At 41.6% G+C, this 27401-nt stretch overlaps 2 protein-coding genes across 2 annotated transcripts in view; one reads left to right on the plus strand and one right to left on the minus strand.

The window, feature by feature from the left end:
- Window positions 1-9545, plus strand: part of BMX (BMX non-receptor tyrosine kinase) — a 28356-nt gene extending 18811 nt beyond the window's left edge. The window contains exons 12-19 of the mRNA XM_010180403.1: window positions 574-725; window positions 1128-1202; window positions 1620-1791; window positions 3335-3551; window positions 5197-5261; window positions 6203-6321; window positions 8296-8453; window positions 9468-9545. Of these exons, the coding sequence (XP_010178705.1) occupies window positions 574-725; window positions 1128-1202; window positions 1620-1791; window positions 3335-3551; window positions 5197-5261; window positions 6203-6321; window positions 8296-8453; window positions 9468-9545 (1036 nt within the window). The remainder of the gene's footprint in view (window positions 1-573; window positions 726-1127; window positions 1203-1619; window positions 1792-3334; window positions 3552-5196; window positions 5262-6202; window positions 6322-8295; window positions 8454-9467) is intronic.
- Window positions 9546-12893: 3348 nt separating this feature from the next.
- The window catches only part of ACE2 (angiotensin I converting enzyme 2), a 25767-nt gene continuing 11259 nt past the window's right edge, over window positions 12894-27401 (minus strand). The window contains exons 8-18 of the mRNA XM_010180401.1: window positions 26999-27168; window positions 25741-25967; window positions 24843-24987; window positions 23223-23321; window positions 22455-22577; window positions 21958-22130; window positions 20958-21016; window positions 16136-16236; window positions 15090-15206; window positions 13639-13833; window positions 12894-13014 (exon numbers count right to left, since the gene is read on the minus strand). Of these exons, the coding sequence (XP_010178703.1) occupies window positions 12894-13014; window positions 13639-13833; window positions 15090-15206; window positions 16136-16236; window positions 20958-21016; window positions 21958-22130; window positions 22455-22577; window positions 23223-23321; window positions 24843-24987; window positions 25741-25967; window positions 26999-27168 (1530 nt within the window). The remainder of the gene's footprint in view (window positions 13015-13638; window positions 13834-15089; window positions 15207-16135; window positions 16237-20957; window positions 21017-21957; window positions 22131-22454; window positions 22578-23222; window positions 23322-24842; window positions 24988-25740; window positions 25968-26998; window positions 27169-27401) is intronic.

Consider the following 27401-nt stretch of genomic DNA (forward strand, 5'->3'; position numbering starts at 1 on the left):
TGTATTCAGCAAGGTTTCTGAGTGAGTATCCAAAGAATGTGAACCATTTCTATGAGCGTGCTATGGGCATGCTGCTTGGTGTGACTGGTCAACAATAAAACCTCTACACTGTGTTACAGGTGAACCTCAGGCACATTCAGGTCATATTAATTATTTGAATTTATACGATAGTGGCTCCCTGAACAAGGGAATGAGGGAACAAGAGAGGAGGAAGGGAAGGAGAATGGAAAAGGGAATGGGAAGGTGAAAGGAAGGTGTTCAAAATTAGATGTAGGACCATTGCAAGGGCAATGTATGAAAGTCTTTTGCTCTAGGTTTAACTGTTGGGAGGCAAGTACGGACCATCAGCTGCATTGGAGCATGCATCAGAAGTCTCCGATGTGTTAGGAGCCTGCACTACACAGCCAGCAGGTGTTAAGGGGAGAAAGCAGACTGAGGCACATGTAACAGTCTTCCTGGTGGCATCTACTACATATTTTGTTATTTGGTCAGCTGGAGTGTTTTAGTTCATTCAGCAGCTAACTGATCTATTAACTCATGCGCTGGAAGACACTTTGTAAGGCTTTGACATGTACTGTACCTTGTGGTGTTTTTCAGAAGTAAAAAAGGAACGGTCAAACATTATCATGTGCACAAAACCCCTGAGAACAAGTACTACCTCGCTGAATGCTACTGTTTTGAATCAATCCCCATGCTTGTATACTACCATCAGCACAACTCAGCTGGTAATCCTATACACTTCTTCTCCTTGTTTGGCTTTGTCTTAGGCTGCTGGACTCAGCATTATGGTGAATTTCTTCCAAGACTGAATACTATAAATATTGAAACATCTTTTGGGAGAATTCATGTGGAACTTGATCTAACATATTCACAATCAATATAGTTGCTTTCCTTTGCTGTACAATGCTTTTTGGTATTGTACTACCTCTTCTTGCAATATCTCTGCTGGACTGGCCCTTAAGCACAGAAAATTTTCTATCTTGCTTATGATCTTGAATATTGAATATCTGTCATTGCTTGGATGGTTGTAATATGCCAGGGAGAGGCAGGCATTAGTTTCCCTGTATTTTCTTTGATTTCAGAAGACTCATGTACATACTGTGACCTTTAACAGGTTTTCTTTGTAGGTATGGTGACAAGACTCCGGCATGCAGTGTCTACGCAAGTAAATAAAGTCCCAGCCACAGCTTCATTAGGAAGTGGTATGAAGACAAATTTCCTTTTTGAAACTTGTGTCACTCTTGGCTACCAAGAAAAAGAACAACCAGAGAATCACAAAAGCCATTCTTTCCCTTTGCCATATTTCCTGGCACAGTAACACTCGTTCTCTAACCTCCTACATGAAAATATATCATCATTTGATGCCTAAATCTTTCTCAAATCTATTTCTAAGGCTTAAATCTAAGCAGCAGCAAACAACAGTTGTAGAAAGTATGATCTCCTTCCATAACTCAAGCACAAAGCCAAGAGACAGGTCTGTTGTTGCAGTCCTGCATGGTTCTGCAACCCTCTAGAGAAAAAAAATCAGCATGGCATGCGGGTGATAGAACACCTGCGTTTGTAAATGTTTTTTGGTTTGTTGCTTTTTTTTAATAAAGGAATTTATTTTGTTCAACTAGGAATCTGGGAGCTGAAACGAGAAGAAATCGTCCTGTTGAGAGAGCTAGGGAGTGGTCAGTTTGGAGTGGTGCATCTGGGAAAATGGAAGGGAAAATATGATGTGGCCATAAAGATGATTAAAGAAGGAGCAATGTCAGAAGATGAATTCATAGAAGAAGCTCAGACCATGATGTAAGCTATGGCATTCCTTAATTATTTGGAAAGAATGATCTCTCTAAACATTAATCAATAATGTATAGCACACACAGGAAAGAGAATTTCCTCTTAAAAATAGCATTAAGTAACAATGAGTACATTAGGCAGAGGCTAAATAGGTAGCCCCATAGGATATTTGAAGTATTACCGAAAGAACTTCAAGAAGATTGATAAGGTCATCTACAGACTTTTCAATTAGCTTCTCTTCCACAACTTCAGAGGTTCCACATACATCATCTAAAACTATACTTCATTAGCATTTATACAGTAACTGTTAGAAAGCTGTTCCTGTCATCCTGCGGGTAGAAATGAGACAGATTAATAACTGCAAAATGCCAGAAATACGAACATGAAACTTGAAGTTTTAGCCTCTGTCTCTGAAGAGGGAAAGATGTGTAGAATTTCCAGTGAACTTCTATGAGATTATATTTGAAGCATATGAATTTAAGAATATTTTGGATATCTGTACTACATTCCCATCAGTTAACTAGCTGATATGATCAGGATTCTGAACCTGAACATTTTGTAACATGATTTCTGTAGAAAGCCTGAAGGTCTAAGGTCCACCGTACCATTTCAGATCTGTCTTCTCCCACCATTAAGGTTGCACTTTTGCACCGCTATACCCTATTTCAGGTTTTGACCATAATGTTGTTATTTCATCAATAGTCAGTCTTCTCTGGATTGTCATCAGTACTGAGTTTCAAAGTAATGAGCAGAAGGGCACTCAGTCCTTCTTGAAAAAGAATATTGAAGTCTGAAATGGGACTGTATCCATTTAAAATAATTTCTTTCAGTACATTATACAGATATTTGAAGTACAGAATCACACACAGAATCACAGCATGTTAGGGATTGGAAGGGACCTCAGAAGATCATCTAGTCCAATCCCCCTGCCGGAGCAGGAACACCTAGATGAGGTTACACAGGAAGGCGTCCAGGCGGGTTTTGAATGTCTCCAGAGAAGGAGACTCCACAACCTCTCTGGGCAGCCTGTTCCAGTGCTCTGTTACCCTCACTGAGAAGAAGTTTCTTCTCAAATTTAAGTGGAACCTCCTGTGTTCCAGTTTGTGCCCATTACCCCTTGTCCTATCATTGTTTGTCACCGAGAAGAGCCTGGCTCCATCCTCGTGACACTCACCCTTTAAATATTTATAAACATGAATGAGGTCTCCCCTCAGTCTCCTCTTCTGCAAACTAAAGAGACCCAGCTCCCTCAGCCGCTCCTCATAAGGGAGATGCTCCACTCCCTTAATCATCTTTGTAGCCCTACGCTGGACTCTCTCCAGCAGTTCCCTGTCCTTCTTGAACTGAGGGGCCCAGAACTGGACGCAATATTCCAGATGCGGTCTCACCAGGGCAGAGTAGAGGGGGAGGAGAACCTCTCTCGACCTACTAACCACCCCCCTCCTGATACACCCCAGGATGCCATTGGCCTTCTTGGAACTTACAGAACTTACAGAAATGCATAATAATCTCTATTTATTCTTTTATTATTTAATTTTTTTCTTTATTTCAGGAAACTTAATCATCCCAAACTTGTTAGACTGTACGGTGTATGCTCAAAATCATATCCCATCTATCTAGTGACGGAGTACATGCCTAATGGCTGTTTGCTTAGCTACCTAAGGAGTCATGGGAAGGAACTACAACCCCTTCAGCTTCTGGAGATATGTTATGATGTTTGTGATGCTATGGCATTTCTGGAGAGCTGTCAGTTCATACACAGAGATTTGGTAAGCTATCACACAGGAAAAATGGAACAGGGAAGGTAGCAGGGTGACCTAACACTAGGGAGTCGTACCCTCAGGATCAGACACAGGTGCGCTGGATCCATTGGCACTCACTCCAAAAAGTATTGTGATCTGCTGAACAGGGACACCCAGCTGGCTCAATAGAAGGCAGCTCTGGACAAGCAGTACTCAAGTCACATTGCAATTTGCTCTGCCTGAGAGCTGAGCTGACAGGTCTACAGCACTGCATACTGTGCTGCCTGCATTCATGGGCTTTAGCCTCAAGGATTTATGCCCCACTTGGGAGCACAGACCTCCAGTTGTAAAATTAGGCCACTGAAGTAAAAGGTTCTGTCCCATGATGCTGTAATCCTCCAGGAGAAAGTGATGCAACATTAAATATTTGGGTCACTTTGATTGTTTTTAATGAGATAGGGGTCTACCTAATTAGGAACTGTTTCTCTTGTAAAACAAGTGTGAACACTACTAGGAAAAACTGGAATTTACTCTGATGCATTGCAAGCAGGAGCAGAACTTTAAAGCTCTTTTAAAGACATTTATCTATCAGTTTTCAAGCAAGTAGTGCTTTTTATAAGAGGATCAGTCATTTCAAGGACTTGTACCTGAAGTTTATACAAAACCTAGCTTTAAAGAATGCTAGAATTCTTTGGGGAAATAAGCTGTTATTTTATTGACCTATTAGAAATGAACCTAGCCAAATTTCTGGTGCATTGTGCTTCAGAGTCAGTAGCAGTATTTTGCCTTCTACCTCTAGATAAATAGATGTTGGAAGATTTGTGACAATTCATGTTACAGACTTGCCTAATTTTCCAATAGGAGTGCAGTCTCCTCAGGTAGCAATTTGAGTGTCTTGCTGATGCTTTCAAAGAATTGTCTTTACATGTAAACAAAGTTGTTAAATCCATGCCTCACCAATTTCCACACCCAGATTCAGAAATCAGGAATATTAGACAATTTAAGTAGCAGAATGCAAGTTGTGAATATAAAGTCAATTTCCCGAAAACTGGCTGTACACCATGGGAAAAAAAGAAATAAACCTTGATCTTGATTTCAGGTTGAAAACTGTAGATGCAAATTGTATCACAGAACTTAATAAGCATGCAGGCAGAGAATACAGTCTCAGATAAATGTTCTCAAGTGATCATTTGCAGAACTAGGCTTATATTGAATTTTTAATAAATCAAGTTGTTAAAATCACCTTTCATTGCTCCATTCTGCTTATACTGCGTTGTGAATAATCCAATCAATGTTTTTCACTTTTTGATGCCTTGGTAAATTCTGAGACTACTGAAAAGGGCCATGGAGTAGGACATCATTTGAAAGACAGGGTTTAGTTTCTGTCTCTGTTGCTGTTTTTCTAGGTGAATGTGGGTTTCTCACCTCTGTTTCCTCGTCTCCCAATGTCCTTAGCTGTAAAGCTGATAAAAAAGAAAGTGTTTTTCAATCAATACTCAAAAAAGTGAAATAAGATAGTTACTGTTCCAAACTTAATTGCTTCAATCAAAGAATGTCATGATTCATTGAAATGCTAGAGGACAGAGGTTATTATTAGCAAACTACAAAGATGTGACATTATTTGCTCTTTGTCACTTTTTTCCACTCATCTCCTCTCATTTCTCTACTACAGGCTGCTAGGAACTGTTTGGTTGACAGCAATCTTACTGTGAAAGTATCTGACTTTGGGATGACCAGGTAAGTAAAAGAACTGGTAGCCTTGTGAAGCCGTGATGTTAGTGTATCTATAATTTACTGGCATTGATCAGCTAGCAACTGTCCATTAGGAAAGTTAAACCACGGGGTGTGACACAGCTCTTTGTGTCTCCTTTCCATTAATGACCATAAGCTGTTATGGGTTAGATAAAGTCATTCTGCTGTCTCAAAAAGCTAAGGCTTAAAGGCCAGCCACAGCTGAGAGATTTTGCTAGTCAAGTTTGTTAAAGAAATCTCAGAGTTTACTTTGTGTACAAGATCATCACCTAATTGGGAGGCCAAACACCTTGATTAGCAGCCTCAATGGAAAGAAGCTGGGAGAGCATGAGGGGCCTAGAGAACATATCCTCTGAAATGAGGCTGATGGAGCAGGCTGCTTAGGCTGGTAAAGAGGATGGAAGAGAGGATCTAAAAGCTGCCTATAGCTACTTACAGCTACAAAGCTGATGAAGCCAAATAAGTCTTACCAGTGCCAGCTGATACAGCAGCAGGCATCAGCCGCACACTGTAGCTCAAGAATTTCAAGCTGGACAGTGAGAGAAGTGGTTTCCCCAGGAGGGCTGTGGAACAGTGAAACTTGCCACTTAGGGAGGCTATGAGGTTGCAATCTTTGGAGACTTTTAAGACTTGGCTATACAGAGCCATGGCTGACCTGATGTGATGTTGGGAGTAGTCCTGTTTGAGCAGGAGGCTGGACTAGATGGCCTTACAACAGGCATTTTATGATTCTGTATGATTTCTCTAACAAGTTGGTAGCAATGATCTGTTCTATAGATTATAGCTAATGTCTGTGCCAGGTACCCTTTGGAAATCTGAGATTCTGCTCAGGTTTTTTTTAGGAACCTTGTGATGTACAAGGAAGAAATAGTAAATAGTATTTCACTGTAACTCAGTCACAACCAAGTTTGGTTCTTGCCTTGTAGGTATGTCCTGGATGACTTATATATAAGTTCACTAGGAACCAAGTTTCCAGTGAAATGGTCAGCACCAGAAGTATTTCATTACACCAAATTTAGCAGCAAGTCAGATGTATGGGCCTTTGGTATGTATGGAATTTGATATATAAATATGTATGCATATATGCCATTACGTTTGTGTTTCCTTAGCTTACTAAGCAGAAATACTAGATGTTTACACACTGAAGGAATGTAAAAAGCAGTTACAGCTTATGTTCTTGTTTAATATTTTTACGCATCCAAGGCCTAACCTCTTTGGATTTTTTTAGCCCTACTGTTTTTCTTTTAGACACACAGAAACTCTGCCCACTCCCCATTTGCTCTATATATTTTTAATATGCTAAAGTATACTGTTGGCAGTGGAGATCAAATGGTATTGCTGGCATTTCTAGACCATAAATCAGTGCTGCCCAAGTCAAAAGAGCTCTTCTGTTGGTTGCAGGGGTCAGAGTGGTCTCTGTGCATGAGCCAACTGTGGAAGAGATTCTGTGTGAGCTGGGACTCTGTATCTCAGCAAAAATAAGATGCATTTGCAGATCACTTTCTACCCAGGAATTGAAAGCATTCAAACTTCTACTTCAGTGGTTTTCAAGCTATGATTTACAAATCCCTGGAGTCTGTTCAGTGTTTCTAAAAGTCTGCACAAGGTGACAAAGGAAAGGCAGCCTTTTGTGAACAGGCTTAAATTCCACTTACATGAGTTTGCTCCTCCAGTAGGAAAATTTTGGCAGCTGTCAAGTTGATGAAGGATTGGCAACCCACTGTTCTTGACATTAAACAATGATGAATAAAGCAGATGAAAGTGTTTCCAAATGCTGGCTGCTTCTTATCTTTAACTTCAGCTAGTCTCCCAATATTAATGAGTCTGGCAGAGAAACAGCTCACTCATGCCCTTTACAAGTTGTTTATAATATAGAAATGATTAAAGCAGAAGTTAGATTTTCTGGTGATACCTTTTTGTTTTGCTCTTATCAATGAAATCCTGGCTCCAGGCTTTATTGTCGTTAACTTCAATATTGGCATTAACTTCAGTGAGAAACATTATTTTTCTTAGACGGTCTTTTCTCATTTTAACACTTCCATTGATGCAGTCAAAGCAAGGGCACAGTAGGATCCATCAGTTCTTGTTTGATTGTTTAAAACTAATGAATCTTTAAAGGGCTAAAGAACTCAACTGATGTATTCATATCCCAGAAGCAGGTGTCAGAGAACAAATAATCTTGGTTTTTTTAATGTTCTCATCAGGGAAAGCTGGGATTCAGGTACCATTATATTCTGAACCCACTGTGACACTACAATGCTACAGCCTTTCAGCTGTAGGGAAGTCAAAGGTCCAACAAACTTGTTTAAAAATAATCTTTACTGTCAATATCATGTATCATTGTGAAATAAATATTTCACATTTTTTTAAATTTACAGTTGGCATGATTAACACATATGTTCAGTTATATCAAAAATTGTTTCTTGCAAAGCTATTATTACAAATTAATGATTGTTATATTATCCAGTGTTTCTATTGCTTCAGTATAATCTAGTTCTTATAGGTATGACACATTCAGAACACATATAGGTTTCTGACACATTCAGAAACCATTCTGAAACAAGTGTTTATGTCCCACTCACTTCACAAATATGGTAAAAATGTTCTTATGGTTTATTCTATAAAAACATAAATACCTATAGCTGTCATTTTTTTTCATTCCTCTTTCTCTCCCTCTCTGTTTACACACACATATATAAGGGGATGTTTGTAAGTATTTCGTAAAAACTGTAATCCATGGATTGCTGTGTTTGGTTTTGTCCCTTATTGTCCACATTAAATGTATTTTGATAGCTAACTGTATAATCTAACTTCACCTTCTACCGCAGAATAAGTTGGTTTATGTTTGAGTGCAGAATCACACTTGTCAGTCATCTCTGTACGTTTCTTCGGACCATATTCTCTGTAAAGAGTCTGATCAGTTGCATGTTGCATGTATGTCTTTTTCTAGGAAAAAGGAGTTATCTTTCTTTTCTTTCTTTTCATTTCTTGTCTTCCATCGCTGTGAATGTTTTTGCAGGTATCTTAATGTGGGAAGTGTTCACTTTGGGAAAGCAGCCCTATGAGCTTTATGATAACATGCAAGTGATCGAGAAAGTTTCTCAGGGATACAGGCTTTATCGACCGCAACTCGTTTCAGACATCATCTACCAGATAATGTACAACTGCTGGCATGAGGTATGTATATCTGTGCATGCAAACTGGAGAAAACAAAATAAAAGGGGTCACTAGGAGTCACTATTGAGTGCTAAACTAATGTTCATAATGGAAGATATCCCTTATAGAAGCCATTGCTCATATGTAGTACATTCTGTACTGCAGTCTAGTTTAGGACATTTTTAGTACAGGAAACAGGGCGTAAAGGAACATGGGCTCCCTTCTTCTTGGAACCGTGTATTTAAGCAAATAACAGTAAAATACCCTCTAATGTCAACAAAATATACAGGGTGAGATTCTTCTCACCAATTTTAATGGTTTAAAATTTGTCTGTGAGCTAAGCTAATTGTCTAAATTTCTTCCATAATTACAGGACCATTACTGATACCTCTCCCTGGTTGGTTGTTCTTTCTGTCTTAGCCAGCATGAAATAAAAAATACCTGCTTTCATATACGTGGATCTTAAACAGCCAATTTAGATGAGACTTCTACCCTTTTAGATACCTAATGTTGCTTGAAATAACCCCACCCTTAGAATGGGAACGATGTGTTACCCCATCTGTGAGTCTCCTAGGAGCTGTAAGCCAAATGCTGATCATGCTCATTTCATTTTGAGAGGTCTGTGTCTGCTGTGCCAAGAATGATCCTGATTTATTGTTCTTCATCTAAATTTTAGTCAGCTGTCTGTGGACCATGATTTATTTCTGGCCAGCAACAAAGAACTGTTTGGCACATTACTGGTGATACCACAAAGTGACAATGAAAGTGGAGGTTGATTTAGATATAATTGTCAGAAAAATTGAGAAAAAGGATATATTTGAGGATATATTTGAGGATATGTTAATGCAAAGAAAGAAGGTTAAACTATCACAATGTAAGAGAGATATAAAAAGTAACTTTAATTTTCTTAACCTCGGAAGTATCACTGTCTCTATGAATTTCTGCATGCTAAAATCAAGAAAAACTAATGCAAATTACAGTTCTTGAATAATTTCAAAATTAAATAACCGTACCCATCATCTTTGCTTCATTTAGCTACCAGAAAAGCGCCCTGCCTTTTATCAGCTCTTATCATTTTTTGAGGCACTGAGAGAAGACGACAACAGAGCTTGAAAAAGAAGATTCATAAAGCAATGACTATGCATACTGGTTCCATATCACCTGTCTTCTGTACGGGAACTAAATCTGAAATCTGTCTGCCACTAGCCACCCCTATTATTCTGTATATTGGTGGTGTTCTCATTTAATCAGGGAGTTGACCAAGAAGCATATGGAGAAAGTTTTTGTGACGCTTTGCGGGTGACAGAGTTTGGAATGATACTGTTTGGTCTTAACTGGAAATGTAAACAGGGAAATATATGCTTTTAAGGTTTTCTGATTATCATAACTCACCTGAATGTGTATTTTCTTTGTAATCACTTGAAGCTGACACCTGAAGTCAAATTGAAAGCTGTTGCAAGTGACAGCAACAGGAATAGTTACAGTCTCGCTTTCAAGTATTGAGAAATTACTACTGGTAAAATATTATATTCATTTGCTTACCAGTACTATTGACTTTAGTTTTGGCCCTCAATGCATGCTTGATTTGGAATTTATTCTAAGCTATATATCCAGGATATTTGCAACTGAGCAATACATGAGGTGTTTACCAGAGTGTTATTGCTTCCTGCTACAGGGAAAAATGGAGGAAAATATTTTATGCAGAACTCCATACTCATTGCAATAGTAAGTGGTAAATTTGCTGATCTCTAGAAAACTTGAAGAGCAAAAATTTTAAGAGAACTGAAAATGCTATTAATATCACTGCTTAGCCAAGTATTTTACTACTGAGGAGCTGAAATTTGGCTTTTGATGTTAACACCGAGTTCTTACATGAAAGCACCCAACTTTCAAATGTGCATGGCACTACACAAATTAATGCTAACTTCAGTAAATCCAGAGATACTAACTACATCTGAAGCTACATAACTGCAACAGAGGAGTCTAAACTTAGACACTGACATCTGTAAAATGCTGATCTAATATGTATAAAATAAAGGAGTTTTAAAGTAAAGCAAGGTCTGAAAAAAAATCCTCTCCTCTCTCCTTGAACTTGAGCTAGTTCAGTGGGTGACGCCTCTATGAGTCCAGGTGACAACTGCTCGCCCTTTCCCTGGTGGACCTGACCCAACCCTAGCAGGGACCCCTCTGCAGATCCAGTTTGAACTAACCTGAACCTGAGGAGTAAGAAATGCAGGGTGCAGACATGTGGGGAGAGGGGAGAAAGAAATGAAGGCCTCTGGCCAGCCACTGGCTCCGGTGCTTGAGCTTGCTGGCATAGCAGCACTGGTAACTGGCTCGCAGAGCACAGCCCTGTCTACGTGGGGAGCTGTGCCTGTGTTTGAGGGAGAGCAGCATTTGGGGTCATGCAAATGACTGTGAGGATCTACATCGGCCTGGAGAGGGCATGGAAGGCTGCGCATGAGGGAGAGGTAGAGCATAGTATGGTGTTGTCTGTGCATCATGCTGGGGCAAGGAGTTCTGACCCAGAAAAAGGGTCAGGAAGGAGTGCTGACACAAATACAATATGAGAGGAGAGGAGTGTGCCTTCACAGCACAGAAGGGGTGAGATATTGTTGGGGCTAATGCATGCAGCTGAGTATTTAATATAGTCTCTTTTTTTTTTCTTCCAACATCCTGATGTATTTTTTTAGAGGCTTTATGTGTTGACAATTCGGAATGGTGTTTTTTGATTCATAGCATAGCTTTTAAAATTAATTGCTTTGAAATGAAAGCTTTGCCTTAATGGAAATGTTAATCTTAACAACAGATCTGAAGATGGCTGGCATGAATAATTACGTTGTTTGATTGTTTCCAGCTTTGCTGTTCCCTTTTTCTGTTACTGCATAGTAAGTAGGAAGACCACATATAGTTGAATTATTCATCTTAAAAGTTTAGCTGAAGTACTGAGGTTTGGGAACGTTATAGCAATGGGATATGTGGTGTAGGAAAGCAACTTAAAGAAAAACTATTTTCACTTCTTTACACTCCTGTCTAGTTTGCAGTCAATCAGTATCATCTGCCTATCATTTTGAACTCTCTCATTTAAGAGTCTTGTCTTTTAAATAGGTAATGAGTGTGGAGCACTGGGAAGGTGTTTTGTGAGCCCAGAGAGCCCAGCTGTATGTTTTCAGATATATGTTTGACTGCTTTTTTGAGTTTCTGATCATCTTAGAGGCCCATGAGTTTAAAGGTCCATGCATTTGCTGAATGTTTTTTATGCGGGCATGTCTTGTGTTTGCTACTGGCTCTTTACCAAAACGCAGGACTGAGTAGGCACCTTGGACCTTGTGCCACCTTTCAGTGACAACTGCACTGGCATCGTGGCAGGTGTGGCACGGGACCTGCAAGACAGACACAAATGCTGGCTGGAAGGGACCTCTGGAGATCATCTTGCTGAACTTCTCACTCAGAGTGGGACTGTCCTCACTGCTGAATCAGCCATATATTTATCTACCCGAGCCCTGAACAATTCTAAATCTGGAGATCCCACAGCCTCTCCCAGAACATGGAATAGGCAACACCAGTGCTGCACTACCCTCCTTGTGAGCAGCTTTTCTTTTTCAGGTGCAACCTGAGCCTCCCAAGTCTCAATCTATTCCCCACTCCACAATGTGCATTCGTAGTGTGCAGTATTTGTAATAATGGAGGCAACGGTTAAGGTACTGAAAAAACCCCACTTTGATCTTTTAATATTAAGGAAGTTTATTCCATTTTTAGATGGCAACATAACACAGAGAATATTTTTTTGAGGGGGGCAACCCCCCACACACATTTTTGAGGGGGGTTTCGTCTCTGCAATATTTATCAAGCAAACAGTTAGAAAAATAACTTATGTTACAACTTTCTAAAAAAGCTCCAGTGCTTTTTAGTCTTCATTCAGTATCCATTTTACATGGACACAGATTTCCTGAAGGTGCAAAAATTGCAGTTATTTCACATCAAATTGAGTTCTTAATCACTAAGGTTCTTCTGGTGGTCAAGTTTCTGTCTATTAGATAACACTTTTGAGGTCTCCATCTGGAAAGAACAAGATATTCCTCATGGGCATTTGGAGTACATTATTCTTATGTCTGTCTTGATCTGTATACAACTCTATACTTCCAAGTTTTTGTATCTCATTACAGAGGAAACAAAGAGAAGTTGGATGCAGTGCACTTATGAAAAGCAGCACAAATAGTGTGTAATATTATGCGCATAATTCATAGAAAAGCCACAAACCATGTAAGTCTTCAATTTTTGCACGTTTTCTAGTTACCACATCAACAGCAGATTTCGTTGCTGTTGTCTATGAGACAGTGGATTAATGGTCAACCAGGAGATATTCTGTTTGATATCATCCATTATGTTTGGTCCTTGCTAGGCACTATTGCTAAAAGTGAAATTAAAGAAGCCCAGAAACCCTTAGTGTACCCACATCTTCTAAAATGAAGTTTGTGTCTCTTCAGGTGGCTCAAAACCCATGTTGCTTTTTCCCTCTTCATCATAAGGGTTCACCGCTTCAGAGTTTGATCCTGGTTCACTCCTAGCTTCTCTTGCTCTCCTGTAACAAAAATTCATTTTATATTAGAAGTCCCTGTTCTGTCCAAGTTCTTCTGAATCCCTAAAGTTCCCTACTGTAAATAATACCATGCTTGACTGGGAATATTTCTATAAAAGGAATTGTGTTGGTTTTAGGGGGAACTGTAGCAAACCTACTACATTCTTAGAAACCTCATTAATGGAGAGACATAGAAAACCAACCCAGCTATATTGCTGCTAATGCAATAATATTTAAGTAAACTGACATTACTGAACAAGCTCCAAAGAGATTATTGAAAGCGTCAGGTGCTGATGAATGTGGGCAAACCCTGCTGTTGGAGAAGGCACTGTGCTCCCAGCAGGCCGCTCCATCCACCTCACAGTGGGGCTGGGAGAAGCCTGGCCACACCGCAGCTCCCCACAGCCACAGTGTCTGGCTGCCTTGGTTAAACTGCTGATGGTGGGAAAACTGCACTAAGCCTCCAAAGCTGCCTTGCACTGAACCTTTAGCTATCACTGATGATGGGAGGCGAATAATAAGTTTTCATTCCTTAACTTGCTTTAGTTATATTTGGCAGCCCATTTGTAAGCACCCTCATGATTCAATCACAGTGGTCATGATCACAGTATCAAAAATATTACTTACTTTTTTCGATCTCTCTGCCCAGTGATGATCAAGACAATCATTCCAATGACAACCAGGCCAATGACCACCCCAAACATAATTAACCAGATGGTGACTGGAGGTTCATAAGGTGCGGCCAGGGTTGGAATTATGCCTGCAAACTCCAGCGTGTAATCATCCAATTTGAAAGCCTCATTGATTCGTCCCCGAGACATCCTGCCATCAAGAGCAAATTCAAAGAGTTTCACACATTTGTTGGAAGGAAATAAACAGTTTTCAGTTGTTTTATAATTCTCCAGTGTGCCAAGCCTCCTCTGAGCTGCTCAGTTGAAAAGGCTGCACAGAAGACACCACTAAACCCATATTTCTTCTGTCATGGGGTGGTGGGTGACAAGCACAGTAACTTAAGCCCTTAACCTGTTGCTGCTTAACTGACATGTTCAGGCACCATACGAACTCTTAAACTCAGCTTTAACATTTATCAAAATGAGGCAAATAGCCGCCTGATCTCCCTCTCTATTTACATTTTGCCTCTCATTCTCTTTAAGCTAAGCTTCTTGGCTATCCATAAGATTCTTGGATATGTGACAGAAAACCACAGCTTTGACATCTTATTGCCTGTTTCCCCCTCAGGAGTTTTCCACAGTCTTGATTCTTGTGTTTTTCACTGCCCTGAAAAGCCTTTCCTTGGTGTGTTTTCTGTGCCTTATTTTGCCCTGAACTTCTGCTTCTGCTATTGAGTGCTAACCAGACAGTGACTTTCATAGCCATATTCTTCTCTCTTGGTTCACCAACTCCTCTAACTGCTTTTTCAAAACCATCTCGTGTTGCTGCTGCATTTAGATTCGTGCCCTCTTCATTTCCCACTGTACATTTATCTGTGACCGTCTGCAGAGCTGCAGTTCTACCTATCATTTTTAAAGCAATGACTTACAGCGGTGTCACACTGTGCTATAAAAGAGCTCTTCATTGACCCATAAGTGGGAACTAGCTCCTGCTCTGACCTCTTCTTTTCTGTATAATCAAACACATCTGGCTGTCTTTCTAATACATCATTATTCTGGAGTCCTCACTATACAGTAATTCTTGCACTGAATCTTTACTAATGAGAGGAAGAAAACACACATGCCATGCACACACCATTACTGTGCCCTTGATTTCAGAATATTAGATAATTTCCATTAAAGTTTGGGCAATGATATTTCCTAGCAAAGTATGATGCAATTAGATGTGTTATGGCAGTTTTACAAGTCTCCTGAAGCATTTTACGCTGGCAGTTGTCCAAGACACCATCAGATAGATGGACTGTTTTCTTTCTGTCAGAACAGTTTCTTTCATCCCACTATTTCCATGATAACTGCAGAACTGACTTTCCTATCACCCCTTCTGCCTCAGCTGACTTAAGCACTGCTTTCCGTTCCATTCTTTCACATAGTTGGTCATTTTTCTCCCCTAGAAGAGCAAAATCTCACCTGATGGCACTTTCAACGTCGGCTTTAGGCACAACATCGCTCATATTACCTGGCATGCTGACCGTAATGTAGAAGGAGATCCTTTGTGTCTGTTCACCAACATGAATGTCTTCAATCCTGAATGAGAAACAGAAGAGAAATTGGTTTTTTGATTGTTGAGATGGCATTAGCTTTAAATACAAGCAAGTGAACCATTGTGTTTGATCAGCAGTGCCGGGGAGGGTGTAGTTTATGTTGAGTGAATGCTTCCTAGTGATCTCAACGGAATTTCTTTTTATATGTTCTAATTCATAACTTCAGATGGTGAGAGTCTACCCCGTACCTAAGACAATTTTCCAAAGCACATAATCAGCTGCAGAAGAGAGTGTATGGGTCAGGTCTCATGAAGTACCAAGTGAAAAAAATCCAATCCTTCTTCCTTACATTCTGCTGGGAATAGATCCTAGATGTTACATGACTGATGTTCTATAAAGTAATATCAAATAGCTTTAAGTAGATAGCTTCTGAAAATTTTCAAGAGACCTAAAAAAAAGGGTGGTTTTTCTTACCAAAATCGATTTCAGATGATAGATTTTATGTTTGTAAGTGAACCTAGATAAGATTAGTAAGTCTGCATGGAATTCTAGTGCTTTATAATCAACAAGTTTATCTTTTCTTGGCCCAAAACCTCATAGACATTCAGTATCATACACATACATTGTTAGAAATGTTTATTTCTAATTGATGTATCTTCTCTTATATTCCCATATAGGTGTCAGGCACAAATTCTCAAGGCTCATCTACCACTGATAAGCTGTAGGAGACAAAGTCTTCTGCATCTGCTGAAATTACCTAACTTCAGTGCATTACTCCTAAACTTCAGAGTCCCAAGTGAAAAGACAGCATGTAACCAAGCTGACATCTTGTCTTTTACGACCAGCTGATGCTTGACATTGTTTGCTATCAGTTTACATTTGACAGAAGGCTCAATTAATTCCACCAATTCATGCTGCAAGCAAACCAGAAGTAATATAGACATAGCCAGCACAGCTAGGCAAGCGACTCACTGAAAGTTAACTTGCTGTTTCTTCTCCTTGGCGAAGTATTTTCTCATGGCATAGGCAATGGTTGACTTGAACAAGAAGAGTTCACTTTCATCCCATTCATACTGCAAAAACAGCACAAAAGACATTAATCAGAGATTGTAATTGTACAGCAACTTATCTGACACCAAGAAATTCTAAAAAGAAATAGCAATTGTAATGCTTGGCATGCACTTCCATATTATTTATTTGTGCCATGCTAGCACTACAGGAACCTACTCAAGCCTTTTAGCTCTGTTAATCTGGGCACTCTGCAGGAGAATAACCAGGCAGGTATCCCTGCTGCCTGACACTGCATCACGCTGTCCCTCTGCAATTGCTGGCACCTTTACATGGTGATGCTGAAGGTGCTGCAGTCCCAGCCCATCTTCCTGCCTTGGAGGGTACTCCCTCCAGGCAGCAGGAACAATTACAATTATTCCTACTAAATATTGTGCATTCTGTTTGAAGTCTAAATATTTCATAATTTAGATCTTAGTTTAATTGCATTATTTTATTTGAAGACTTGTTCTTTTAAGGAGAACCTTTGGGGTGGGAGTGTTGTGTGAAAGTGGCTCATTTATTTGCTCAATGAGCTAGGATTTTTTTGGGGGAGTCGATTTCTTTTGGCAAAAAAACTGTTAGCACAGTATTTCTGCAGTATTTCTGCAGTATTTCTGCAGTAGGCATATATTTGTTGTTTTTCCCTAGAGAATAGATAGATTATATAAATAACACATTGCTTGTGTGCTGACTACTCCCGGCCTTATGAGTCCAAAGTTACCTGCAGTGGAAGTGAAAAACAGCTTCTCTGGGGCAGAAACTGAGAGCTTTACAGGGGGCAAAAACCACCCGATAATGCAGCCTGGTCTGTTGTGCAATACCATGTGTGCATGAAGGGAAAATCCCTGGTCAAACTCTGTGGCTTGTTGGTTGTTTTTCTTTTATCCCCCAAAGGCCTAGATTTGATTGCATTTATGGTACCAAAAGGAATGCTTATAAACGCTGTCAGTGACAGTTGTACACAGCTGCTGACTTTCCCGAGTATCATTCAGGAAGGTGTGGTAGGCGGCCACTCTGTTGTAACAGGCTTTATAAAACCCAGCTACATTTTTCAACCCTGTCCTCCTCTTGACACAGATATCACAGAATCACTGAATGGTTTGGGTTGGAAGGGACCTTAAAGCTCATCCAGTCCAACCCCCTGCCATGGGCAGGGACACCTCCCACCAGACCAGGCTGTCCAAAGCCCTGTCCAAGCTGACCTTGAACACTTCCAGGGAGGTGATATCCACAACTTCCCTGGGCAACCTGTTCCAGTGTCTCACCACCCTCACAGTAAAGAATTTCTTCCTAATGTCTAATCTAAATCTACCCTGCTCTAGTTTAAAACCATTGCCCCTTGTCCTATTGCTGTGCACCCTTGTAAAGAAATCCCTCCGCCACTTTCCTGTAGACTCCCTTCAGGAACTGGAAGGCCACTGTAAAGTCTCCCTGCAGCAGTCTCTTCTCCAGGCTGAACAACCTCAACTCTCTCAGCCTGTGCCCATAGGGGAGGTGCTCCAGCCCCATGATATGAAACAAAGAGAGAAAAATACACAGGAGGAAAGAGCAGAAGCTGCTGTCAGTCCGCGCAGGGCCAGGGCCCAGGAAAGGCACAGGTGACCCAAAGCCCCTGCTAGCAGACCAGCCCCTACCCAACCTCGACAGGGTGCAGAGGGCAGGGTCTGTGCCAGCACTGGCTGTTCCCACTAGCCAGGGCTGAAGCTCTGGGTCACCTTTGCTGAGGCAAGCGCCCCTGGCTTTGTCCCACTTGCTGGGCGGCAGGAAAAGCCGTGCACTGCAGCACTCTCCTTGTTACCGCTGCTGTCTCCGGCAGCTGGCAGTGTTCACCTACAATGCTGTTGGGGGGCATTCTTGATTTTTCATTTATCCCCAGCATCTTTAGGCTCTGCAGTGCCTATTTCTTTTTTCTTCCTTTATTTTTTTAACCAGGAGCTAATTTGGCTTGATTCCTCTACTGCTGCTTTCTATACTTAGCTTCTTAATCATTTATTCATTTCCATAGTGTATATTTTGTCTTTTTAAGTCTAATGTATTTTAATTGCCACTGTGCCTCTCAAGTGCCTTTGCAATTACCATTACTGGCTGTGTGGACAGGAAGTACCTGGCTGGCTTCTGATCTGTATTTGAATCTGTATTTAAGTAATGACTACCCACATGCCTTCCCTAGGCATCTCAGAAACCCTGCCTTGATGCTCACTGTTTGTTACAGAGGCTGCTTTGCTTTCAGAATGAAATGAACTCTGCCAAATGCCTCTGCTCTATTATAGCGTGTTCCCTCCAAGATCTCATGTGTGACTTGAAAGACAGTGTATGTGTGACTTGAAAGACAGTGTATGTCTGGCCTCTGACTCAAAAAAGGATTTTCCCTAGTAAAATACATCAAAATGCCTGCAGGCTGACAGCTCTCCATTTCCACACACTGTCTTGTGTGCCAGCCTTTTACAATGTAATCACACATACGACATTGACCTAGTGGGAAATTTCAAATCAATGTTTGAAGAGGGGTCCCATTTTCAAGTGATTGTCAAGGAACTGACACTCCTGAAACACTTTATTTTAAATAAGACAGATCCTGAGTGGTTCAGCAAGGGTCTTGCAGCAGTTTCCCTTGGGAGAGCACTTTTATAAAGCTTCAGCTGAAGCAAAGCTCCAGGTGTTTCAGCCTCATCAGCTACGCTGGTGATCCAGGGATGCTATGTCTGTAGCTTTAATTGCATCAGCCTGAAAACAATTAGTAGGGTAATTGCAGCAGCAACACATGCTCTGGTACAGCTGGCATAAGCCCATCCATGAGTCTGGGTGCTTAATTTGCAGAACTTCAGGCTATTGAAACTTCCCTGCTGGTATCATCCAGGCCTCATAGCTGAGAGGTACAGGACTGCCTGCCTTCTCTGCAGCTGCCCCTGTTGGGTCCCCCCGCCTCGGTGAAGCTCCCTCTGTGGAAGATGAGGGGGTGTCTTTCTCTTTCTGCTCTATACAATGCTAAGGAGCAGAAATACAAAAAGATTTGCTGGCATACTCAGAATGCTTTCTGCTGTCTGAATGGTGCAAAGCAGCTCGAAATGTCTTAAACAAATGGTTGCACCGGGTCTCCAGCTTTTGTGATCTGTGAGCTGCGAGCTGCGTAAAGCAGTCAAAACATATTGCTTTGTGTAGCTGGGCCCAAAGTTCCCCCTGCCTTTTCTCAATGCCAGTTCATGCATATACCATTATGCACTGCTGGCATACCAGCATTCAGAGTCACATCCCCAGGAGCTCAGTGTAAGGGAAATTTGTGGGGAAACAGGAAGCTACTGAATGGAAAAGGTTCCTTGCAAGATGGTGGTGTAGACTGGTTTTGAAAGGAAAATGCATGGCTTGCTCTTCAGAGTGTAAGAACCTACTGTCCATATAATAATTCAAATTAAGTAATCTGTATGAGATTGTTTTACAGCTGTTCAATTGCACAACAAAAGACTACGATGGCAAAAGGCAGGCATAAAAATTGTATTAAGCTAAGCATTAACCATAATGACTAATAAATGTGTTGTAATATGGAACCTCTTCATGCTGTTCATATCAGTTTTGAATTGTATCTAACTTGACTCAGCCGTCTAGGAAGCAATAAAACTCCAGTGGGGCTTGCATGCGTGAGAGTGATAGAAGTGAGAGCATCAATTCATATGAAAAATGAGCCCATGGTATTGTGTCCTTGCTAGTCCAATAGGCTCCAAAGCGCAGGTCTAAATGACCTGCCTGATGACATACTCGTTCTTGGAAAATTACTAATGTTCTGTAAGGTGAAAGTGGCTATTAACAGGAATGAAGTGTCTGCACTTAAGCCTTCTACACTGCCTCCATGAGATTAGCATAAAGAGGCCCAGCTAGAATAAGGAGCAAATTTTCAGCCGGGTGTCTGGGTTAAACAGATGGGCTAAGCTCATGCTCTGTTTAAAATCTTAAAAGCCATCTTTGACTTTGATGAGTTTTTTCGGCTTCTGTAATACATTTTATTGGACCAGCTGGCACAATTGCAGAAAGTAGACAAGCTCTTGGGAATTTACACCTTTCTCCTCATCTGAAACAGAAGCAGCTGCGCTGCCCCCTATAATCTTTATAACAAGGCTGTCTCTGTGTAGGGGTTGGAGGGCAGGGAAGCATCCAAAAATATCAGGGTCTGGAAAGGTTACAGCAAACAGGCAAACAGAAATCCACAAATGAATGCTGTCAGCAGTGTTTCAGTGTGAAACCAAGAGAATCTGAGAATAGAGGGTGCAATTCAACCCCTCTGCTTTAGCCCCACAATTAAATGTGAAGTAGCTACTTTAATAACAACTTCTGAAGGCAGCCACCTGCCATGATGATGGAAATAGAGGGTGGATAGAGGCTTTACTTGGACACATCTGCATTGCTGGGAAAAATGCAGCCATTTTCAGGTACATAGGTACCTCTATGCTAGTCCACCATGCCAGTCCTGTAGCGTGTAAATCATGATCGGTAGCTCCACAGAATAACTCAACTCATTTAGATGAGATGTCTTTCTTAAAATGTGTAGGATCGCTACATGGTGAGGTCCTTTCAGTAATTGTAGAAGGAGTCTTGACCACAACCTCAGATGAGACATCTTTTACATGATAACCCTTCACCCAAGCTGGTGCTACTCTTCAGACACAAAAATCAACTACAACCTTTCTTACTTTACTTTAGCACAACCTCTCTGTTGCCTGAGTAATACAAAGTGTCACAGAGCAAGCACACTTACCGCCTGCTCCCCCAGTGCTGACTTCAGGCTGATACGCACTTTGATGGCGTCATCAGAATCTGGTTTAAAAAGAAACACAAGTCTTATCAGAGCTGCAGCCACAGAAAGTCTGTCCCTGGGAAACACTGGGATGGCAAGAGTTTCCTTACAGGTTTCCCTGCTCCCCCTAGCCAGCTTGGTGGGACTGTTCTTGTCTCCCTTCAGCCACCTCTACTGCAAACACATGCATCTGAGTTGTCAGTCACCCATATCTGGCTTTGTAGTAGACAGAAAGAGAGAGCACATCTAGAGTACAGCCCTCTGGTCTTCTTTAGACATCTCCTGAAGGAAATGCCTCTTTCCTTCCATGGAGAACAAGTAGCTCAGCTGTAGATGTTGGTGTCCGGCTAGGTGAATTCCACCATTAGATATTAGCACAGCACTGTAAGAGTCACGGTGCTTTCCAGTACTGACAGTGATTACCACCTGGGTGGTTCAACACTCAGTGTCACCACAACAGGCATTTTTCCACTGTCTTTTTCTCCCTTTGAGCTCGCTTCTTTGACTAGCACATTATAGCAAACAAACAGCAATAATTTTTCTGTACTGGTTTGCCCCTATGTCCCCAGCTCAGGGTCCTCTGCCTCCCAGGACCGGTGACTCCCAGTCCTGCAGAACAGGCACTCAGGCAAGCACCACAGAAGTCCAAGCCTCTGGTCTTTCTTCCATCTGCACAGCCATCCCATGCTCTCAGTGTTGTCAATATGAAAAAGGAAAGGAAACTCCATTTCTGAAAACTGGGCGAGGCTGTGACGAACCCCATGTGTGCTGACTTCTCCAACTTGGCCATGAGGAAGCCAGTCCACCTTCCTATGAGTAAAGTTTACTGCTTGATGAGTATTTCCTATAACCCTGCTTCCATGAGAAGAAGAGCCCTCAACAGCTACAAGAGAGAGGGACTTTGCTGGGCAAGGATGGTGAGGACTAACGAGATCTTAATTCACCCACGAGCTGTACGTACATGGAAACCAGTCTGTTTCCCAACCAATGTATCTGCCAGAATTGTTTTTTTGCAGCCATTGATAGAGAGGTTCAAAGTAGCGGAGCAAGGGTGTTGCATTCATGTATTTTTCTCCTGTTACGCTTTCCAGTGCTTGAGTCCAGGGCTTGGATCTGCCCAATTCAAGCAATTGTCTGTGTACATGGAAGGAGAGGTAATATATGTTATTGCCATGATCCATCTATACATCGAGCAAAACAATCTGCAACCAGTACCAAAGTTTTCTTTTTGCTTCTGAATTCCCTCCTCCCTCCCATCATTCCTATTAATAAAAAAAAATACTTTCTTATTAACAGGCAATTGATATAAATTTAGTCAACTTGTCAAAATAAACTGAGTAGACACAGGCTAAAGTTCATTCTTGGTGCAACCTCATTGACTCTAGAAAATTTCAAGGATTATTTCAAGGATGAATTAGACTTTGTTACTTATTACATGGGAGAAATATGCTTTATTACCTCAATTTCTGACCAGCTGCTGTCGAGTTGGTAATGTCACATGTGTGAAGAGGGCCAGTATGGCCAGCTGCCTTGCAAAGTGCCTCCTGAAACTGGAACTGATAGATGGTCCGGGTGTAATACCTAAAGGAAGGGCAAGGAGAAGGAAGACACAGGTTTTGTTAGTCGTCTGGCAAGGGATCCCTCAAGCCCTTGCCCTCTGGAAATCTCTGCTGCGTCAGCTGGCACTCCTGCTTGGTATGCTGTGCTGCAGGGAGGGAGGCCAGGCCGATATTTATAGGCTGCACTAATGCAGATTTAACAAAATGCCAAGATCAAATGCAGCAGAAGAGTCCCAAATCTGTTTGCTGGCACATAAACCAGGAGCAAGTAAGGCTTAAGACATAACACTGCTCCAGCTGAGCCCTCTAAAATGAGGCAGCTGGGACATGGAGGGACAGCCAGAGTAATTTGCTTCAGGGCTGCTTGTGCATGGCCCAAGTGACTGTGGTGTGGGACACATTGTCTCCCCAAGAGACAAGCACCTCATACAGATATGCTCCTGCTGGTTTGGTGGCCGCACGAAGTCTTCTGGCTGCTCAGCGATTGCTATGGAGCAGCCCCTGATGTCCACAGAAAAACCTCCACTGAAATCAGTGACCTTCAGTCAGGACTTTAAACAAAATAAGATGGTGTCCTGAGACTCTCCAGTAGATGTTTTAGGTAGTCGGGGCTTGTTCTGCACCCAAAATGTAAGTCATTAATGAAACTGAGCAAGGATGGAGCTACCTTATGAATGAGTAATCATTGGCCACATGAAACAGCGCTGCAGCGTCGCAGTAGGTTTCATCATGAGGGACAGGTTCGACAACACCAACTATTTCTCTCCTGAGGATGAAGGAAAAACACAGAACTTCCATTAATAGATAATAAGGAAAAATAATCTGACCTTGCTCTTTCTCTGTATTGTCTGATACGTATGGGTGCCTCTCTCACTGCCAAACCCAAGAAGCATATACAGCTCCCAGTAAGCCCAAATGAGTACAGAGAAGAAGCTGATTTGAAACTGATGGTGCAAAGAAGGGATTTATATGACAGCAGAGTGTGCAGGGAGTAAATAGTGACATGAAATAATCTACAAGACATGAGCTTCACACACACCTCATGCCCTGGCCCATCCCTGGGTAAGGGTATTCAGAGATTGGGTGATCCAAAGGGTTTATGGTCTGCTGTGCCACTGGGCTGGAGGTGAGATTTCTCTTTATTTCCTCTCCTGAGAGCATGTTTCCTGAGAAGTACTATGGAAACAAACTCATGTCCTAATTTCTGAAAATGATAATGAGCTTACATGGAAATATTTTCTGCAAACCTGTATTTCAAGGTCTTGTTCCAGCAGAGATCTTTGCAGCACTGCTACAACAGATGTGATAATCTTCCCTGAACAATTTGTCATTCTCTGTTTCTCTGACATCTCTGCTACTTTTGAATAAATCGAAGCTGGCTGATTTTTATAGTGAGTCGGGAGGCTTGTTTATAGATTTTGTTTGCTAATGGAGGCTTATTGTTTGTGTCTGTGTTGAGTGCAGACTCCATTTGCAGTGTGAGGCTTATTTGGTTTCTTTGTATTTTGCTCCCCTCATGTTGATCACCCCAGGAAATGACAGACTGCAGTCTGAATCAAACCACTTTTAATCTTGAGCTCCAGAGAGCTGAAAATAGATTGGCTGGTGGGGATAATCTGAAAAGGGACCTCTGGACGCTACTTGCTAAGGGAACCGTATTTTCTTGACCGAGAAAGGTGGTATCTTAACACATAAGAGAGGAAAGATTCAGTCTGGAGTCTTTCAGACCATTTGCCTCCAAACCCACTCTAGAATGGGAAGGAAACACAAGGCAGAGAAGTGTGCAGAGATATTTGGTAGATTGAGACTTGTATGCTGATCAGTATTCGTATGCTGGCAAGCATGAGGAGCTTCACTCTCCATTTGTCCTTAAGGAGGTGAGGAGCAAACCTGAGCATATGCCCGATGAGACTCAGGGAAGGGCCATAGTTAAGCTACCAAGATGTCTTGGGGCATGCATCAGGAAAATGGCAATGTTGATCCTGGGATCTGGAACATCCTGTGCAAAAGCCAGGGGCTGTATTTATCAGAGAAGCTAACATTAGAAATGAGGAGAAAGTCTGCCAAGAGGCAGAGTAGACTACCCAGGGCTGAATACAGTGCAAATATATGGCTTGTGAGACCTTGTCTGCACCTTGTTGAGTGTCTCTACCTGGCACTCTACTGGGCTTTGTATAGACAGATCCTGAACTATGTGGGGCACAGGCATGTCAGTATGTTGAGCAACTAGGAAGGGATGTTTTTACAGGATCATTTGCAAAAAATCCTCCTCATGTCTCAAACTTACTTCATCTTCCACCACTGCTTCGTCCATTCCAGCTTTGTAATCTCACCCCTAAACACCATCCACCTCCATTTCTCCAGCATGTAAGTAAAAGGCATTGTTCCAACAATCGTTAGTGCTTGTTTGAGCAGAAAGTTGATTTCAGTTTCTGAAGAGAGAAGTAGTTAAGTTAATGGTTATGGGAGCAATTAGTATCTGATTAGATGGCTAAAGTTCCTTCCTTTTACAGCTAATGCTAACATCTGTCTTGAATCACAGATTTTCACTAAGGAAAAAGTGGAAGGAAGAATACTACTGAAAAAATGCACAAGAAAAGATCACAGAAGTATTGTATACAGTTTTGCCTCTCTTCTTTTTCCCTCAACTGCTTAAATAACCTAACCTTTCGGCATTTACATGTCATTATCCTCCACTGAAAACCTTCCCAGGCTCTGGGGAATATTGACCTGAAGACTGCAGTACATCTCCATCCTTATAAGGTAATATTCAATGAAGCCAAACAAACCACATTATAATGAGTGTCTACTTATGTTGTCCACTCAGTATTCACTTAAATGGGAGATGTAAATCTCAAGGCTTCAGTTTCATTTGAACTGCTAAATACACACCTCAGTAGAGATAAGCACAGATTCATGCAACAGAAATTTAAAAGACTATTAGAGGCTCATCCAAATGAATTATGAAGATTTTGGGATGAGTTGTTCAGTGCTGAAGGTAATGAAGTGCTAGATATTTGTTTCTAAATTACATAGCAGCATTATAAAGAGGTGTTCCCAAATGTGATTTGGGAAAAAAATATTATTTCTGGTGAGTTGGTGAGGTAGGATTTTCAGAAGCCTCTCAGTTGCTAAAGCCTGCAATTGTTTTCACCTAAATATATAACGTTTATGCATGTATTTACCTTCATCCTCTTGGAAAGTTGGCTCTAGGAGGTCAAGAGATTTCAAGTGCTCAGGAGTAGCTGCAGAAAGTGACATAATTTCACCTACTGCTTCATGGAAGCCCTCGTTGGCACCACCTCTTAGCAGGTAGGGCTGAGCAGAGTATGCCATGTCGTACTCAATGTGGCCCATCTCATGGTGTGCGGTCAGGAAGTCGTCCATGGTCACTTTGGTGCACATCTTGATCCTGCATGCCAGAGCAAGGCGTTTGTGGTTAGAGAGATGGTAGCTCTACCAGCTGCTGACCAAGCCCTGCCTGCTGTAACCGTGAGGCAAAGCAGCCTCCAGAGCGCTTTGCCCCTCACAAAACCCAGGTGGTTACATCCTAGCATGGGGTGCAGTTCCTCCTGCAAGAGTGAGGCTTGGAGGGAAACTTGGTAAAACACTTTCAGCCACCTTGAAATTGTGCCAGGAGTGAGAGAAAATTGCTGTTTTGTGAGAGCAGCTGCTCTCTGAAACTTGGCAATAAACTCACTCTGTGTGGGAGTGAGTACTCACCATCAAACTTCAGCAGATAGTAGCATAAAAAACCCCTGTGTGTCAGTGATTCCTGCTATTTCATCCTCCTGTAGGTACTATTTAATAAAGGAATTTCTTCCAGACAGGGTTTCCTTTCACCTTCCCCAGACTGCTGAGGTGGGAGGTGTAATGCTGGCAGCTTTCACTAGGGCTCTGCTGGGGACCAGCCTCTTTCCTCAGATAACTGCGGGGACTGCAAGAGGGGACAGAATTTGCCCAAGGAGACTTCATTGTGTGGGAACTTGCTGTTCCTCTCCTTTCCTAAATATGGAAGAGATTGGTGGATTTTCATGAAACTGGATATATCTGCTAAAGACAGACTGTGGGCTCTTACTTGCTACTCAGGGTCCCTGTGCCATTTCTGCAGAACGTGCAGGTGTCCCCAAATCTCACTGGTATCCACAAACACTCACATTTCTGCTTATTCCTTAAGCCCTACAACATACTCATTATTTCTCTAATTCATATAAATAATAGTCACTTCTCTGTTTAAATTTGAGAGCAGTCCTTAGGTCTTCACAGAAAAAGTTACACAGAAAGTTTTACAGTCCCACAGGATTTCTGCTCTCTTGTCTTTTTTTCCTCTCTTATCAGCCAGAAAAAAAGTAATAAATAAGAAAAAAACATAACTTAAACCAGCATGGTGCACCTTCAATGTTATAGGAGATGGTATAAAAGGGATCATAGTAATTGCAATACCTGTAGTCATTTTTCCCCAGGTCCCATGCCGTAGGATGGCAGACAACCTTCCTGTTGTCAGTTGGCTCTGTGAGCATGGAGTTATTCCAGAAGCCCTCAGTCATTTCATAGAGGCCAATGGAGGTGAAGAAGGCCTCAGCAGTTTTGAATATTTTTATTGCATCCCATTTCTGGAAGAGACAAGGCCACCATTAAGCACTGTTTCTGCTCAAAACCTGTTCCCAGCACAGGCTTAGCACAGGGCAGCTGACTTCATGTTTATTTCCCAGAGACATCAGATCAGCACCTGACTTACTGAGAGTAAAATGGTAATGTCTGGCTTCGTCACTTCTGTAAATTCTGCTGAGAACTGAAATTAAGTGTTTTCCCTGCAAACAAAGCAGGTTTCTGCACTCAGAGGTTC

Source organism: Mesitornis unicolor, unplaced genomic scaffold, assembly GCF_000695765.1.
Source record: "Mesitornis unicolor isolate BGI_N332 unplaced genomic scaffold, ASM69576v1 scaffold6793, whole genome shotgun sequence".
Lineage (NCBI taxonomy): Eukaryota > Metazoa > Chordata > Aves > Mesitornithiformes > Mesitornithidae > Mesitornis > Mesitornis unicolor.